Raw genomic sequence first — 18,194 nt, forward strand, 5'->3', positions numbered from 1 at the left:
TTCAGCCTGTCTGTGTGCCGGCGTGTAATATCCTTGCAAAATGCCCAGGCATGTGCAACAATTACATTTTCTTGTTGCCGGTCTGTTGTCACAGGAAGTAGCGTACTTACAGTTATTAAAACCGAGCAAGAAAAGCATCAGGCAGTGGCAGTGGCAGTAACAATGAGCACAAAAACCACACAGAGAAGATCAGAGAAGAGAAAGCACAACAATGTAACCGCTTAACGCACACTTATACGGACAGGATGTGGCGTGGCATATGCACAAGTTGTTGGTTCCACCCAAACGGCAAAAGACAAAGCAATGAGAGACAGCAAGGACAAGTTGTGGGGCGTTGCACAGCAGCAGCAGCAGCAGCAGCAGAGAAGGAATCATTGGAGACGGAGGAGCAGCCAGCCAAAGCTAACCACAAATGCACTTCCCATTCTACGCCATTATGCCCAACTCTTGCCCAACTTTTTCTCTCTGCGCATTTTCTTCAGGCGTATGTATGCCCGAGAGCTCATCTGCATATGGGTGTGTGCAGTGTGTGTGTGTGTGTGTGCGAGCAGGTGTTGGTTGTGTGGCGCATAAGGAAGCCAGGAGATGCCTCAGTTGGCGCTTTGTTACCAACTTTTGCACATTGTTTCTAATGCGGAATGGGGAATTCCCTTTGGCTTCAGTTGCGGCTTCCACCCTGATGGCCATTTTGTAGAGCAATTAAAGCGATTTGAATTAAAGCCGAGTGCTTAACATTTGCCTTTTGCGATAATTACGGGACACTTTGGGGGCTTACACGGGGGCCCAACATTCCCCCTCCAAGAGACAAAGAAAAAGCAAAAGAACTTGAAAGCAAAAAGGCTATACGAAGAGGTTTAAAGGCTTTTAAAGGCAGCTGCCCGGAGCCAGCATCAGATACGATAAATAACATAAATAAAAGATACATTTACAGATACACAGATACAGATGCGAATCCGAATGCGAATACGGACGGGGCCAAGTGAATTGGGTGAATGTTTGTTAGACTGCCAAGGACGATTGTTGGCGCAGCTGCCTAACTACGAAAGGACTCGCAAAAAAAAATAAAACTGATTCTGCCTGGATTCTGGTGCTGCTTCTGCTGCTGCTGGTGCCTGTGCCTTTTCGGCAGTCAGCCCAAAATCCCAATCAGCTTCTTCTATATGTGTGCGTGGGTGTGCATGAGTGTGTATGAGTGTGTGTCTGTAAGGAAATCCATTAGAATGTATCAATATTTGTGCGAGCGAGCGCCTCGGGCTGAATTTAATTTTCAAAGTATCCCCAGCATCAGCCTCCCACTCCCCCCCACTCGCACTTACACAAACAACACACAAATAAATGTGTGTGTGTGTGTGTGTGTGAGGGGACTTTCTCTTCAATTATGCGTAAATATTGAAAATATTTGCACAAACGCCTTTCAATTTAACGCACAAATGATGCAGCAAATGAATTTTCCATTCCCATTCGACCCTCCACAGTCAGCACACGTTCTGCAGCATACTTTCAGGCGCAGCCTTTCTCTTTGTTTTTTTTGTTTTTTGTTTTCCAATTTAGTTGCCACCAAACAATCCCGGATTGTAATTGTAAATTAATTGCCAGAATGTCTGTCCACTCTGCGTGTGAGCCCCACGCCGCATCATTGGATTGCTCCTCAGCATGCGACCGGCGTAGTTTCTCCATTTAAAGCTGCCCTGTCCCGTGTCTCGGTCCCCTGTCTCTGTCCCCTGTCCTGTACCGAAAGAGAGCGTAAAACAGACAAATGGCCGCACGTAAACGCGTTAAATTGAAAATCATTTTGATCTCGACGCGACCTTTGCCGCCTGGATGTCGCTGCCGAGTGCGAAAGAGATAAAGGAAGCGACCAGCAAGGGCAGCTTCAAGTACAGCATGTGCCGCCCGGCGCGCCGGTCCCGTGATGGGTTCCATCCGTCCGTTCCAATCCCCAATCCGCCGTCTGTTTCGCGCCACCATCTTGCGTGCGCGCATATTTTCCACAATTTTTCATTTTCCCTGGCAGTTTCCTCTTTTGAAATTTCATATTTTTCTCAGGCCATAACAGCAACGAGCAGCAACGAGGAGTTGCAAAAGAACAAAAATAAATACCAAAAAAAACTCCCCCGCCTGAGGTGAAAGTTTTGCAGCCCGTTTCCGGCTCATACACACACACACACACAGAACTTGCCCCAATGCCATGCCACAGCCGAAATCCCGCCACTTCATGGCATGTAATGCGTTTCGCGTTTGCCACAAAAGTTTACAAAACATTCGACGATGGCAGGAAAGGGGAAGGGGAAGGGTAAGGGTAAGGGTGAGGAAAAAGCGAAGTTCTTCGCAAGTACGCGAGCGCATTAAATTCGTAATATGTTCCGCCGCTTCCCATTGATGGGAGATGGCACAATGGGAGACAGCGAGAGAAAAACTACCAGTATAAACAAAGGGGAAGAAGTGTCCCCTGAGATACGTAGATATATTCTGCATGATATGTCCCTCCTTCTCGCACTGGGGAATTTATCATCAGCATAAACAAATAAGTAATGGAACGAGTGGCCTGCAACTTTCTCAATCATCTGCGTGCCACTCAGTGCAACTTTCTGTTCGCTTTCACCCTGCTCGCATCCACTGTGCACCAGCAGCATTAAGCATGCCACAGAAAAACCAAAAAAAAACAAGTTAGGTTCTGTTGTAAAAATTTCACGTGATTTCGCTCCACACCGCCCCCTCTACCCGCAAACATTGTTGCTGCGGTTTTCCCAAGCTCCTGCTGCTGCCTCCTGCCCCCTGCTCCCTGTCGTCGCTGATGTTGCCGTGATATTGTAATATGTATGAAATTCGGAAGTATTTAGGGAAATCGTTGTTAAAGATTTCGTCGTTTTGCCGCCACAGACGACGCGTCGCGAACAACAACCACAATAAGGTGGCACATCAATGCCAAGTTGGCAGCAGTTGGCATTGGTGTGGCTGCCTCTTGGCTGTTGGTGGCAAAGCTGAAGCTGAAGCGTTCGTTTCGTATAATTTCGCTACTTTTGCATGCACCCCCCACCCCAGCCATCCAGTGAATGCTTCCTTCCTTCCTTCCATCAGAGCTCCACTCTGGTGTAACCTCAAACCCACGTCAATGTAGCACGCGTGCCCATAAATTTCTATGAGGTTGACTAGGCGGGGAGCAACTTGGGAGTGCGATTGGTGGTTGGGTTGTAGCCCCCCAACGTATGGGTGTGTGCGGCTGGATTTCTTTATTCAATCGTTTTTGTGACTCCCACAGCGCTCTCATCATCAGCGGCCATAAAATAAAAGTTACGCACACCCTTGGGGGCCCAGGACATAACATGGCCACGCACCCCGACCAGCACACACAGATTGTCCCATGGCATGTACCCACGCATGTCCTGTGGCATGTACGAGCCACGTTATGCTTGACCGGCTTTTTCTTCTCTTTTTTTTTGCGGGGGTCCAGGGTTCAATTTCGCCAGCCAGCCAGCCAGCCAGCCAGTCCGCCATTCAATATAAAGATATATGGACATTGACCGCAAATAATTGCCGCAGCAGGAAAATTGGAAAATTGCGCACAAAAGAGCTGAAGAGAAGCGACGAGACGGGCAAATTTGCATGCTGCGCACTTTTCAATGAACAATGACGTAACACACAGACACACACACACAGACACACACACAAGCTCACATTGTTGGCCATTTCGTGAATTGTAGAGCCTTGCGTGGAGCTTACCAAATCAGTGAAAATATCAAACAAAAGAAGGCAACTCGGCTCCACTCAAGCTGAAGCAATGAAAATCTGAGAATTGAGCAGTGGTGTAGCGGGGTGTAGGGCTGAAAGTGTTAAGCTTATTGCGTCGTTTAGGCAACACCCAAGGAAACGAATTGGCCAAGTGTGCAACGAACGGCAGAGATGAACCCTTTGAGTGGCAGAGTGGCACACAGACATCCTTAAAAAGGGTCAGCCTGGGCCTGTGCCTGTGCCACGTCTTCGTTGTCATTTGGATTTCCATGTAAGCAACTTTAAGTCTTTGATTTGTGCCAGGGAGATGAGTGTGCGTGTATGTGTGGCAGCTTCCGACTGCGGTTGCTTCGTATGTGTGGAGTTCCTGGGGATCGCATTACCATCCCAGCCCATACCCGACCATTGGGGAGTTTTTGGGGACCGTGTGACGTGTAACGAATTGACAAGTTTTCCCCTTCGTGTATCTTTCTTACACTTTTTGCGACTTTCGCAATTTTTATGACTCTATTTACTGAGACAGAGCAGCAAGCTGGAAGGCAGGGAGCAGCCAGGGAAACTTCTCCTTGATAAGAAATGCGAGCCGACGGGATACAGGGAAATTTATGCTGATGTGAAGGGCCCCGAAAGACAACAAACTTGACATGGGCCCCCACCGAACTGAGCAACGATTGTTTGTAAAATATATTAACATAAATTTGACATAAACGCTTCACAAACAGTTTTCGCTTTTGTTGTTGTTGTTTTACCTCGCCCATCCCAAACCCAATCCCTTTTTCGGTGAGATATCTGTGAGTTATTGTTGCAACTTTATTAAACCAAAATATTGTTCAAATGTGGCAAGAGCCACAGCGATGCTCCAGCTACAGCTAAAGCGAGCTCTCTGTCAGTGCGCATAATAAATAGAAATAAATTCCCGCTGTATTTGCCCCGACACACACACACAGTTTGAAATTAATTTAAATTTTTAATGTGATGCTGGATCGTAAATTTCATTTTTGCCTCGCAGCCATGCAGGCAAAAATCATAATTTTCATACCCTACATTTAAGCGGGGAGTCCTGGGATTTTTCATATCATTTTGCAATCGCTGAGCACTGCTGTTCACAGATGACTTAGCTCGTCTTTTGTCACTGGGATTAGCCCTTGCATTGCCCAGAGCTGCGACAGACCCCCAGGGTATAGGGAACAGGGAAGGGAACAACTTCATTTCGGTATAGAGTCATTTCTTCTTCCAGCTTTCACTCACTCACGCCTCACTAGACACATCAAATTCATTTCATATGCTAACCCGTCATCATGCCACGGCCTCGGCCCCGGCACCGACCCCGAGCCCGAGCCCGTCGCCTGCCCCTCGTCCGGGCATGTGGCAATCTATATGAGCATTTTATTCTGACGAGGCGACGAAAATAACATGTCAAATTTATAATGCCAACAATTGCGTTGTGCCTTCTTTTTATGACTCAAAAAAAGCAGCAAGGCAAAAAAGGGGAAATGGAAATGGAAATGGCTTTGGCCAGATCCATAGACAGAAGCATCTGGCCCAGGGAGGCAGAAGGCGTGGCAGAAGAGAAAAGCGGATAAATGTAGATTTGAAAATAGCACGCCGGCAATTGAGGCATTTTTTTACGACTTGCCGAACTAATTACATGAATTTCTAATCAAATTAAATGCATTTCCAAATTTGGCAAAATGGGCACAAAATGTGACGCACAACGGTGGCGGCTTATGCGCATTATATATTTCCCATCGATTTGCATCATCGTCCACCTCCACATGAGAGACACACACACACACACACACACACACAGATTTCCATTCGCATCGCATTGGGCGGCCTTTCGAGGAAAATCGAAGCCTCATTGGAAAATCAACTTGCTGGAGAGCCTGGAGGGCGTCACGTTTCAGCGAAAGATGACGGCAATTGTTGCAAATAATTTTTATGCTGCACACTGCCTGTGGCGCGAGGGGCGCATGGGTGCCAATATAGATACTTTTTTTGTTGTTTCTTTTTCTGTTTGTTGCCAAAAGTTTTGTTTGTTTGCCGAAGAAGAAGGCCCCAAAGGCAAAGCCAAGCAGCAGCAGCAGCAGCAGTGGCAGCCGTGGCAGTGGCAGCCTGCCTGCCTGCCGTTTCTTATGACTTTCATTTGTTTTGACATCACGTTGCTGCAGCGCCACAGCTTATGATGGTGGCAGGGCAGGAGCTGCGGCAGCATAACGGCTACGTACATTGAGTCACGCAGAGAGGCAGAGACTAAGAGCCGCCCCAGGGGGGCAATTGAAAAGTTTGCAAAGAGCAGACCAATCGATTGTATTAATTTCCTTCCTTTTCCTTTTAGTTTCTTCGCAAAAAAAGAAAACTGAATTTCGATTGGGCTAAATAAATTTTGATGCCATAAGGAAACAATTAATTCAATAAAACTTTTTAATTGTCAAGCGATCAATGCAGGGAATAGCTGGAATATAACCAATTTTATTACTGTAGGACTCATGTGCAGAAATTATAGAGCCGCCCTCGTTCGGATTGAAAGAAAATCCACGGCAGAGTCATAAAAGTTGCGTTGCACGTTGCCAATGCTGCCTGCTGACTGCTGCCAATGCTGCCTGCCGCCGTTTGTTGTTTGTTGTTTTTTTGCTGCCGGGCGTATTGGCATTCGGTTTGGTGTTGGGTGTTGGCCATGCCCCATCGCACATCGTCTGTTTTCTCTTATGGCATTACGCGTTATTACAGCAACAGCTCGAGTACACCCATGACTTTGACTTTGCCTCCTGCCCCTTGCCTCTTGCTGGTTTCTGTTGTTGTGTGCTGCACAATAATCAGAATGTTTCTTTCCTCCTTGGCAAAATGCGCAAATGTTTGCGCCTTTGGTTGAGCAGCATACATACATAAACATATAATATATATGCACACACACAGAAACACACACGCATAAACCATACACCATATCCCATATCAATAGCAAACTCTCCTACACAGCCACCAGATCAAGTTGAATCCTAAGGCAGAGAGATCATCCCCCACACACACACACACACACACACAATCTCCCTGTGCTTGGCTGGCGGCGCTTATGCATTTTTCATAACGTACACAAACACGTGCTGGGGCTGGCTACATATTCATATATGCCCCCCCTGACACCCAGAGCACGGCAAAACACAGCACGGCAGAGCAGAGCACATCAGAGAAAAGAAAAGGAAAAAATGAAATGAAAATTCCACCATTGCCATCCCCATACCCATGCCGTTCCATATCGTGCATCCATCAACACGTCAGAAGGCGGCAACAGCTGCCGACACTTCAAGTGCCAATAAAAATGTTAAGTATCTTTGCACTGTTGACATTCCAGGGAAGAGCGGAGCCATAGACAGAGCCAGAGCCCCCCATCGTAGATACAAAACGACTAGATAAATGCTGCAGATACACCCAGAGAGTGCCGTTGAGTGTTCGTTCCTGGGAGGTGCCCCATAAATTAAGGCCGCAGATTAGAGAGCAGCAAACATTTTTGACAATTTCGATGAGCTTCGACATAGTTTCGCTGGCGCTGCCGCTGTCACGATGTCTCCCTGGGGGCCTACCCTGGCAAAGTATCTGTCACATACTTTTACGCTCTCCTATCAACGTCCTTACATCGGAGCAGCAGCAGCAGCGGGGCGGGAATTGGCGAACTTTGATTGTAGTTTGCGACGCACGCGGAACATCTTCGCGGGCTGTCAAAGTAGTGCTCCTCCACGCCAATCTAAACATATTCAGGCACATACTACGAGCAGTACTTGGGTATGTACACATCTATGTACATAGTTCTCATTACGGGCTAGGCGGTGTAATGAGTAATGAGTGGAGCAGTGGCAGCGGCAGCACGTTCATGGCTGCCGGAGTCGTGTAAACATGCTCATTACATAGACGACATTCAACATGCAGGTAGGTGAGGGTGGGTGAGAGAGTGCCCAGCCGAGCGGGGGGGGACTCGACCTGGCCATGCGGAAGGATAGGAAAGGATGTGCCACGTTCATATTTACACCCAACGCCCTCGGGTATACGATGGGGGGCGTGGGGGGGATTCGCAGTCGCCGCGCTTTGACGCACTTTTATTTACAGATTAGCATAACATTAACGCACACGCCCACGCATTTTTACAAAAGTAATTTACATGATAATACACTTCTTGCGTAGCGCTCTTTCGCGCTGCTGTTTTTCAACTCAATTTACAGCACGGCCCGCACTCGGTCGGGTTTCCAATTAAAAATCGAGTGGAAATCAAGTTTTTCCTTCTCATTTTTTTTTCGCTCTCTTATTATTTTTTGTTTGATTACTCACCCGCTTGCCACGCTTGCCGCGCGGTCCTTTCTCGCCGGGGGGTCCAGCTGGTCCGATGGGTCCCGCCTCGCCGGGCACGCCGGGCTCCCCTGGTGGACCTGGTGGTGAAAATGTTAATTTTAGCCTCAAATATCTAGTGACAGATTTCCAAAATTCGTGTAAACAAAATACAGATACACAGATTCATGCAGATAGCCAGATACGCAGATACGCAGATACACAGATACAGATACAGCCCACAAGTGCTATGCAAACAGTGGGAGGGGCATGACCAGGCGCTACCTTTTGTAATTATAGAGCAACAAGAGCTCAATAAACTGCCAGCCCTGCCCAGCCCAGCCCTGCCCCCGAGTCCTCCACAATCATTTGTTGGTTTTGGTCAGCAATTTGTACAACTGGTTGATGATAAGGGATCGAAGGACAGACGGGACAGGACAGACCTCTCCTCTTGATGGGCTGAATGGGGTTGCTTTGGCTTAGTTCAAAATGCAAATTGTTTATTTGCCAAAGAATGAATTAAACTGGGTTCAGTTCAGGCCACAGTGGTTGCCAATCGCTGTACTCAAGTGGTTCGTAGTTCGAGGCTTCTGCTTCTTTCTACGACAATGCTAATAACGCTAAGGCAAATGCATCGCCAGCGACTTGACCTACTTAAAGCCAGCCAGCCAGCCAGCCACCCAACTACCCACTCGTCATACCTTGTCTTCCTGCAAAACGCAGCAACTCAGCTGAATTGAGAGGCAAACAGATGCAGAATAACAATTTAATATGCAAAAGTTGCACTTTCCCTGCTGCTGCCAGCAGCCAGCTGCCAGAAGCTCCCAGAAGGAATTTATTTATGCCATCAAGGATGCCCAATGAACTGCAGCTGAAATTGAATCTGTGTTCGCAGCAAATACTCGTACTCGTATTCGTACTCATAGTACTCCCATTCGGTGGCTCCTCCCGCATTCAAATCCAATTTGTGTTCATCTGTTTCCAATCTCTTGGTCTTCCAGAGACAACGACAACGACTACGACAGCCACTTTTTGCCCCATCAAAAGCAAAAGCCCCCTCTTCATTCTTCACTCAATTTGCGCATTCTGTTGTTAAGCTGCCTCAACTCGGGGCAATACCGCCAAGTGGCCCTGGCCCATAAATCGATCAGCGTTAAATTGACTTTGCCCCACTGTGGATGGGCAACCTGTTTAGTTAAAATAATGAGAAATAGCGTTCCCCTTTTTTTGCCATGGCCATGATGGGCTCTGGCTCTGGCACTGCTATTTACCATGGCCATTAAATGAGACCATTTGCACAGCCAACAATGGGGGTGCTACAAGAGGAGTCATATCATAGATAAATCCAATTGTGCGGCTTGTCAAAATGTGCCCTTGTGTGTGTGTGTCTGTGTGTGTTTCGTGTGTATTTTGTGCGAAAAGATATAGAAAATTTATTAAGTTCGTAAAATTGGGTTTTAGGGAGAGGTCGAGGGCGAGGACTAGGTCGTGTCGTGTCCGTTGGTCAGATACTCGGTTGAGCATAAATTTGCCAGACTTGCCTGCCTGCCTGCCTGCCTGGACGAACGGACGAAACGGGACGACAATTTGGGTTTCTGTAGATCCTGTAGATGTCGTTTCCCATTTGTTTATAAAATATATGTGTCTGCATGCCCCATCTCCACTCGTTGCCACTCTTTCATTGTCTCGGCCAGAGTTTTCCCATTTATGGTTGCATAATTCACGGTTAAGCATTTTAGGCGACAATTGCAAACAAAATACAAAATAAAAACATAAAACTATTTCCACAATGGCAGACAGAGCCCCAAGAAGAGCGGCAGAGTGGATTCAAGTGGCAGGATTTGCGGATTTATGGTGTCCAGTCCAGGATATTGGATTGCCGGCTTTGTTTTCGCTTGTTGCCTTGTTTGCAGATGAAATGCAAAAGATAAGTTTTAATTTCATACACTCTCGTACAGTCTAGACTCTGGAGTCTAGCAGCCCAAAGACGAAATGCAATCAACCAAAAACCAAAACCAAATTAAATGAAATTCAAATAAATCAAATAAATAAATTGAATTTTTTGTTCGCTATTACAGCCTGAGACTTCTGAGATTGTGTGTGGGTTTTCTCCTGCTGGACCAGCATTTTCAGGGAATGACACATTCAATTGCTGTGAGAGATTGCGGCTCTGGGGAGGGCCTGTCTGTGCGTCTGTGGAGCAAAGCAAAAGCTTAACTAATTACGAGAACGATAAGATAAGCCAAGCCCAGCCAAGCCAAGCCAAGCCGTCGAGACCAGACGAAAGAAATCCCAAAATACAAATGACACTCAATTTATTCAAATCAAGACCAAATGATGTCCCATGAGCTCCAGCGACGACTTCCTCCAGTTGGTCGTTGCTGATTTCGGGACGGGGGGAGGGCGTTGCGGAACAAATAAATTGCAATTTCATGTCCATCAGGCAGCGGACACAGAGAAGCAGAGGCGCACAGGGGGCAGGCACTGGTGCAACTGCAACTGCAATGGTGCAACTGGGCAACGTTTGGCTATCAACAGCCGCAGATCTGGTGGCAGCCCAGGAAGAAATCTAGAAACAATGGCCTCGTAATGGGCATGGGCATCGTAATCATCGCAATCACATCGAATGCAACTGCAACTGCAACATCGGAGCACTTTGATGCCAGCCCACTGATAAGGCAAGTGGATGCGGGTCGTACAAGCCGCGGACAAGCGCTTAATTGATGCCACGCTCAAATGCATTAGGGGCACTCGCTGGTACATCCACTTGGAATCGGAAGATGGAGAAACCCCCCCAAAGAAAGGCCTCAATTGAATCTCTGTTTGAGCGAGCAGTTTAATTGAAATTCTTTTCGGCCATCCATCGATCCAGCCATCCATTGACAATCCATCAATTCGGCAAAGGAGTTTTCAATGTCGCAGACGACAGTTATGGGCCATCAATCTATCCACTCATCATTGGCCCCAGTCCAAGCTCAACCGATTGCTGGTTTATTATGCGAGCCCCTGAGTGCCCCTAGTAAAACAATAGTACAAGCTGTCTCCCCCACAACCCATTCTGTGCCCAATAGGTACTACAGCTACAGCTCTCGATGGCTGTCCAATCCCATGCTAATGAGCCGCTAAAAGCAACATAAATGACATAAAGTTGCATTTTTACGACTGCGAGAAGTGTTTCGAGTTCTCGGGGTCTACAAATTTTTATGGAAATCGTTGGACATGTAGTTGGTTGGGTGGGGAGGGGGGAACTACTCCACTATTCGGGAACGGCATGTTATTTGGGGTCTATTTTCGTTTATTAAATTCGAATAAAGTGCAGAAATGTGTTTGGTTGGGGCCAGCCAGCGCTCATAAAAGCAAGCCAAACCAAACCAAACAAATGGAAATTCTATTGTTGCTGTGGGCAGCGTCCGTTCCATGCGAGTGGGAGGGAGCCATCGATTGGAGGATGTGGAGGAGCTCCCCAACAATTTGGTACGCATTTAATTGACGTCGTGGCCCGAACTGGGCGGGGTGCAGCAGCGGAGCGCAAAGGTCGTAAATGTTATCGCAAAATGCGGCAGCGCCAAATGAAATTCCCGAAAAATTTCCCAAATATGGACGAGGCATCCAATAAAATATTTAAAAAATGTGTGAGCCCATTAAAATCAGCAGGCAGGCAGGCGGCAGGCAGGCAGGCGGCAGGCAGGCAGGCAGCGGAAATGCAACTCGCTGGCATTTTGATTTCCATTTTAACGAGCCGAGGCGAGCCGCTGCTGCGCTGCGTCGCTTTTCACGCCACATCCAAAAATAAGAGGCCAAAAATCAAAGGCCAAATCATGGGACGCAATGTTCCGTTCGTCAATGACTCAATTAGATGTGGGACGGGGGCGTGCCGCTGCAGGCGGGTGGTGTGATGTGATGTGAGAGCATTCCCAGATTCGGATGACAATAAATTAGGCGACCCGCAGCCGCGTGGCAACACTTGAAAAACTCATCCGATGGATCGATCGATTCCCAAGCTGCGACTGCGTTTGCATCTGCATCTGCGTGTATCTGTATCTGCGTATCTATACGTAAGAGTGCTTAAGTGGCTGTTGGATGAAATGAACAAACAAACAAACAGAACAGAGCAGACGTGTACAGATAGATATACCCGTACAGCTGGCACTTACCAGGTGGTCCAGCCGGTCCCGGCGGACCCTCGATGATGCCCGTGGGGAACTCGTCACCCTTGATGGTTGTGGTTAGGCCACGATCGCCGCGATCGCCTTTGTCACCCTGCGAAACGAGACAGAGCAGAGAAAGGCGCATGCGGATGCGAGTGAGTAAAATTAAGTGGAAAATGCTTCGAAAACAGAATGGAAAATGTCAAGAAGGAAAGGTGCGGCAGGCGCTTAATACATAAATAAACGATAAATAATGTGAAAAAACCCAAAAAACCAAAAAAGGAAAATGGGAAAACGAGGCAGAACAAAAGCAGACACACACACGCACACACACACACGCACAGCCAGGACACAGACTACGAATCACTTGGCAGTCAGTCACTTAAAATGTCACAATGTTATACGGATAATGCATTAATCCTGGTGACATCTTCTTCTCGGTTCTTCGGTTCTTCGGTTGGCTGTTATGCATGTGTGACGTGACGCTGTGTGTGTGGGTGTGCGGGAGTGCCTGTTGGTGTCCTTATCTCGGGGTCTTTGTTTTGGTTTTTCGGGTTTTTCGGTGAATCACCTTCGGTCGGTACTCACCTTCGTGCCAGGTGCACCAGACACGCCAGGCGGTCCGGCTGGACCCGCCTGCCCGGCCTCGCCTTGAACGCCCTGCGCTCCAGTTTCGCCTGGTGGTCCTCGCTCGCCGGGCACCCCCGGCTGGCCCGGCTCGCCGGCAGGTCCTGGCGGACCAGGCTCCCCAGGCTCACCCTGAATGGGTTCAGATACAAAGAGAGATGTTTATTAGCTTAGGATCGCCCATGGAGTTGCTCGGGCAGAGATTAACTTGAGGCAGTGGTTAGATAGAGAGAGTGGGGAGAGAGTGGTGGGCACGTGCAGGACATAAAGTAAAGGACATGCTGAAGGAATAAAGGATGCGCTGCCATGGGACTCGACATCGGGCTGGACAGCAACTTACCTTTAGCTGTATGACTGTGGAAGCGGATACATTGACGCCAGCTTTTTGCAAGTCCTTACAGCGCACCAACCACAAAACAACAACAACACAGGATCAACCAAAATCAACCAAAAAGAGTTAAAAAGTTACAAAAATCGGTTAATCAAAGTAATCATAAAAAATGATAAAATGGTTAATATAAATCAACAAAATACAAAATACAGAATAAAGAAGTTTTCAGCTGCTGCAAAAAGCAAGATTAAGCAAATGAAAAGCAAATAAAACCCACACTAAGGACACTACACCCCTTGTTGGTTAAGCCGAAAAACTCAAAGTCTACAGAAGAAAATACAGTACAGGGAAATGGCAACGGCCAACGGCCAACGGCCATGAGAAAATTCCATTAAAAATTACAGAGAAATCTACGAAATGAAAAGGCATCCAAAAAGTGTCATCCACTGGAAATGAAAGGAAAGTAAAGTAAAGGCAAGGAAAGTATAGGAAAGGAAAAAACGAGGGAGAAGGAAGAGGTAGAGGTAGAGGAGTCTACCAAACTGCGATGTTGCAACAAATTTATGGTGCAGTTTAAACAAAGGAGCAGCAGACAGCAGAGACAACAGACTGCAGACTGCAGACTGGACAGACTCTGTAGACTGACTGGAGAGACAACTTAAAAGCATTACGGATACAAACAACAATGAAGCGGGGACAATACTCGTAAATACAACTACAACAAGACCAACTACGACACTGGACTGGGACTGGACTGGGACTGGGGCTGGAAGGACAAATGCAGACGACCAACAAACAGGACCACACGAAGTGAGAGAGGGCCGAGCGAGAGAGGACAAGGCAAGGACAACAAGTTGCAAATAATTTGTTGCATTTGCTTGCCATCTCTTGGCCATCTGCATTTGCCCTTTGAGCAATGGCCATGACCACGTCTACAACTACAGCAGGACTCCTCGAGTGAGTGAGTGAGTGCTAGTGCTAGTGGGTGGATTAAGGGATGGGATGGGGTAAGTGGCGGGTTTTGATGGGTGTGGCTATACCTTAACAGCAACTATTTCCGCATAGCCCAACGTGCCGCCGTGCAGCGTTGTCACCGATCTCTTCAGACCCTAGGAATGCAAAAGCAATTTAGATCCAGTTAGACTCTATTCAATTTTGAGCCGAGAATTGCAGCAGCCGTTTTTTTTTTTACTTGGATTGCAAGTGGATTCGGGGGTGGAGCACGAACACGGACACGGACTTACCTTCACCGTCTGGAAGACATCCATGCCGGGATGGCCGGTGTCGCCCTTCTGGCCCTTGTCGCCGGGCTTCCCAGCCGCGCCCTTCTCGCCGCTGATGCCATTGAGACCCTGCAGATCGTGGAGCAAAACATTCTCTGGGCTTAGCATATGGACGCGTTGTTGTGCACTTGGCTGCCACTTACCCCTTCGCCCTTGTCGCCGGTGTCGCCCTTCTTGCCGCGCTTCCCTCGCTTGCCGGGTGGGCCGGGCGGTCCTGGAGGACCTGCAATGAATAGATGGAAATGGACACTTGGTAAGAGGGAAAAGTTTCAGCGCTGAGTAAATCGTGAAAAAGTAATCTTAAGGTCGCCTCATTAGGTGACCATTGAACTTGCCTCGCCTGAACCCACAGTGCCCACAGGATGCAGCACCCAGTGACAAAGCCATTTTGCCACCTCCTTAGATGGCCGAAATGCGCGCTTTTTTTGTCTGGCCATTTTCTTTTGCTGCTTGTTTTTTGCGCAGTTGGCGCAAATTCATTTAGCTGAAAAATGAGTTTTCGCAGCATTTTGTCACGCTGCGGGACAGAGGGAGCGGATGCTGGGCACAAAATATTTACAACCACTTTGGCTCCTATTATTTCGGTGCAGTGAGAAAACTTTATCTACAGCCGGAGGATGCAGCCAAGGAGCAGCAGCAGGACAAAGCTGCAGTCGATGCTTTTCAATTATTTCGCATGCAATTTTCCGTGGCATAAAACTCCAAGGACTACACAGAGTGAGTGCCTTGTAATTTTCTCCGGCTGCTGCCTGCCTGCCTGCCTGCCTGTCTGGCCATGGCAATTATTTTTATTGGAACCGACTTGCAGCAGCAGCAGGTTGTTGCTGTTGTTGTTTTGCATCTACTCGCACTAGACAGGAAATTAACACCTAAAATTCCCATAGAGGAAGAGGAAATCTATGTATCCCTTTGTAGAATGTGCATGTAGCAGCAGAAGGTGTGAAAATATTTAATTAAATTAACAGACAACAGCAACAAAACAGCAGGATACAACAGGAAATCCACCCCATAGCCCATACCCCATAGCCTACTGCCCAGGCCGCCCTACTGCCTGGGGTAGGGAGTATATAATAATTGTTGTAATTAAGTAATTTCGTTTTTCTTCTTTTGGCCAAGAGGCAACAGCTCCAGCCCCAGCCCAGGCCAGCCCGCAACGGTCTACAAAAAGGAAGCTGCCCTTAATGCAGGAAACGACGGCAAACAATTTAAATTCATTTCGCGCTAAAATGGCGCCACAAACTACCAAAAGCACGCGCGCCCCTCCTGCTCTTTGTTTGGCCCCGTGATTGGGTGGGCGGTTGTCTGAATGGAGTCTTGGGCGTGGGCGTGGCTGTGTGTGTAGGTGCGAAGTGAGCCGACACAGGCAGCCAGCATGACTCCAAGGAAGGGCCACACTGCTGCCGCCGTTGCCCGTCCCCTAATCTACGGGATGCTTATTTAATTAAAAAAAGATTTCTCAGTTCACACGCACACCTAAACGTTAGCGGTGGCAAAGACTGAGACAGAGGCGGAGGGTGAGCAAAGGGGTGTGTGGCAAACGCATTGGAAATGAATCTCAGGCAAGAGATGAGAACAAAAGAAATTCCACAAAAATATATTTCCAATTTCCGAAAAATTCTTTCAAACATTTGAGAGAATTTCACAAAACGGTTCAACAATTTGTGGAATTTCCCATTTATTTGATCAATTTTGCAGGTATTTTAATTTCATTATCAATTGTTCACATACTGCAGAGTGTTACCGAATAAGTTTGCTATTAATCCCACCTTTGAATTTATATAATCCCTTGCACACAGCACAGCATACAGCCCACTGTATGTACAGTAGCGTGGAGTGGAGTGGAGTAGAGTACAAAGCCGTGGCAAATTATGCGCTTGCAGCACTTGCCAAGTAATAAAAGCCAACCAATTAAGCGTGGCTAAGACCCAGGCTGTAATAGGAGCAGAAGCTGACTGAGCACTGAGAGTGGGCTGTGGGCTGTGCTGCTCGGCTCTGCTGCTCTTGGGCGTCAAGTGTCGTAAGCCAAAGCCAAACGGAAGGCGTTGACTCAGGAAAAAGGAAAGCAAAGAACAGAACAGAACAGAACAGCAAAGAAAGGATGAGAAGTCGCAAGCAAATGAGTTCACGAGGGGGTAGCCAAGGGAGCGAGCGAGCAATTGGGTAGCAAGCCTTTGTCTGCGAGCGGAAAAAGTTAAAATTGCTCTTAATCTAATAGCAACATAATAATCATAATCATAATATCGTTTGCCTTCACATGCGCCCCCCCTTCAGCCTTTGGCTGTTCATTCTGCTCCCGCTCTCCGTCACCGTCACCGTCTCCGTCTCTCACTCTTTTTCTTTGTCTCTGTTTCATACAGCTTTCAGCGTTGCCATTAACGCCGCATTTTCCCGTATTATTTTCGCGTTGATGGCGCCATTTTGGCTTACAGTTTGCTGCCTGCTAATGGCATTTATTTGTTGTTATTGTTGTTGTTGTTGTTGATACTCCTGCTCTGCCGCTGCTTCTGCTGCCGCTACTGCTGCTTAATGCGCTAAGAAATCTTATTGTGCACACACACACACACACACACACGCACGCACGTACTCGCATAGGCTGTCAGATAAACTAAGTGCGCGCTCCGCTCCGCTCCCCAACTGCTGTGATGAGATGAGAGATGAAGTTGTTAAGTCAAAACTTGTTCTTTTCCTACGCGACAGCAAGAGCAGCTTTGTCGCCTTCAATGTGGTTCTTAATGCTGATGATGATGATGATGATACACACTCTATATATATCTATATATCGATGGCCAATGCTGCTGCTGCTGCATCAGCTTATTCCTTGCTCTACTTGGCAGCAAACAGGAATTATGTCAAGTTGTGCGCGCAATAAATACTCGACCCCGGCAACGTTTATGTGCGTAAAACACGTACACGTACACGTACAATACACAACAAACAACAGCTTAACAGCTTGACAAACACACACACACACAGACATTCGCACACAAAAGGAGCAGAAGGCGAGACAAATAAAACAGACAGACGGACAGAAGGGACGGACGGACTGGCAAGGCAAAACCCTTGGAGTGGCACCTGATCAGGGAATTGAAGTTTTCTCCTAACCCATAGAACCATCAACAAACTTTGCCGCCACACTTGGGGCCTGGCCTGTTCATTCTACCAGATAATTATCTAATTTGTCGAAAGTTCTTTAAGCAGCAGCACCACCAGAGACCAGACAACAGACAGCAGAGACCAGAGACCAGAGGTACTATCACAAGACATGGCACAGGGGGCAAATCAGAAGATTGGCGATTTAGCTTGATTCAGAGTCAGAGATTCTGTGCTGGTCAGAGAGCTCACTGACTCAGCGCTGAATCTTTATTGATTGGATGTGCTGAGAGAGAGCGTAAGGTAAGGTAAGGTGAGCATCTGAATGGATGATCATATCTCTGGTATATGGGACAAGTCTTGCAGATGCAGAAGTCGCAGACATCCTTGAGCTTAAAGCCACTCAATGCATTTTTCATTAGCTTTTCATCAGCAGAAAGGCAGAAAAGAAAGTGTATTTCAGCTAGAGTAGAGTGGCACGCTGCTAGCCATGTGCTGGCTGCTTGAGGCATTGCTTGTTGCAGCAGCTGCTCCTGCTCCAGCTCTCTGTCATCCTGTCAAGGACGTCTGTGCGCAGCACAGCGCTGAGGCAAAATGAACTGCCATCCAGGAGTGAAACTTGAAATGCAAACATTGATGGCAAACTTTTAACTTTTGCCGTGACGTGTGTCG

At 47.5% G+C, this 18,194-nt stretch overlaps 1 protein-coding gene across 1 annotated transcript in view; it reads right to left on the reverse strand.

Moving 5' to 3' along the window:
- LOC111077656 (collagen alpha chain CG42342) overlaps nucleotides 1-18,194 on the reverse strand; it is a 70,610-nt gene that overhangs the window by 7,320 nt on the left and 45,096 nt on the right. The window contains 7 exon segments of the mRNA XM_022375897.2: nucleotides 8,047-8,144; nucleotides 12,198-12,303; nucleotides 12,780-12,950; nucleotides 13,159-13,212; nucleotides 14,190-14,258; nucleotides 14,394-14,501; nucleotides 14,576-14,655. Of these exon segments, the coding sequence (XP_022231589.2) occupies nucleotides 8,047-8,144; nucleotides 12,198-12,303; nucleotides 12,780-12,950; nucleotides 13,159-13,212; nucleotides 14,190-14,258; nucleotides 14,394-14,501; nucleotides 14,576-14,655 (686 nt within the window).

Source organism: Drosophila obscura, unplaced genomic scaffold, assembly GCF_018151105.1.
Source record: "Drosophila obscura isolate BZ-5 IFL unplaced genomic scaffold, ASM1815110v1 contig_150, whole genome shotgun sequence".
NCBI lineage: Eukaryota > Metazoa > Arthropoda > Insecta > Diptera > Drosophilidae > Drosophila > Drosophila obscura.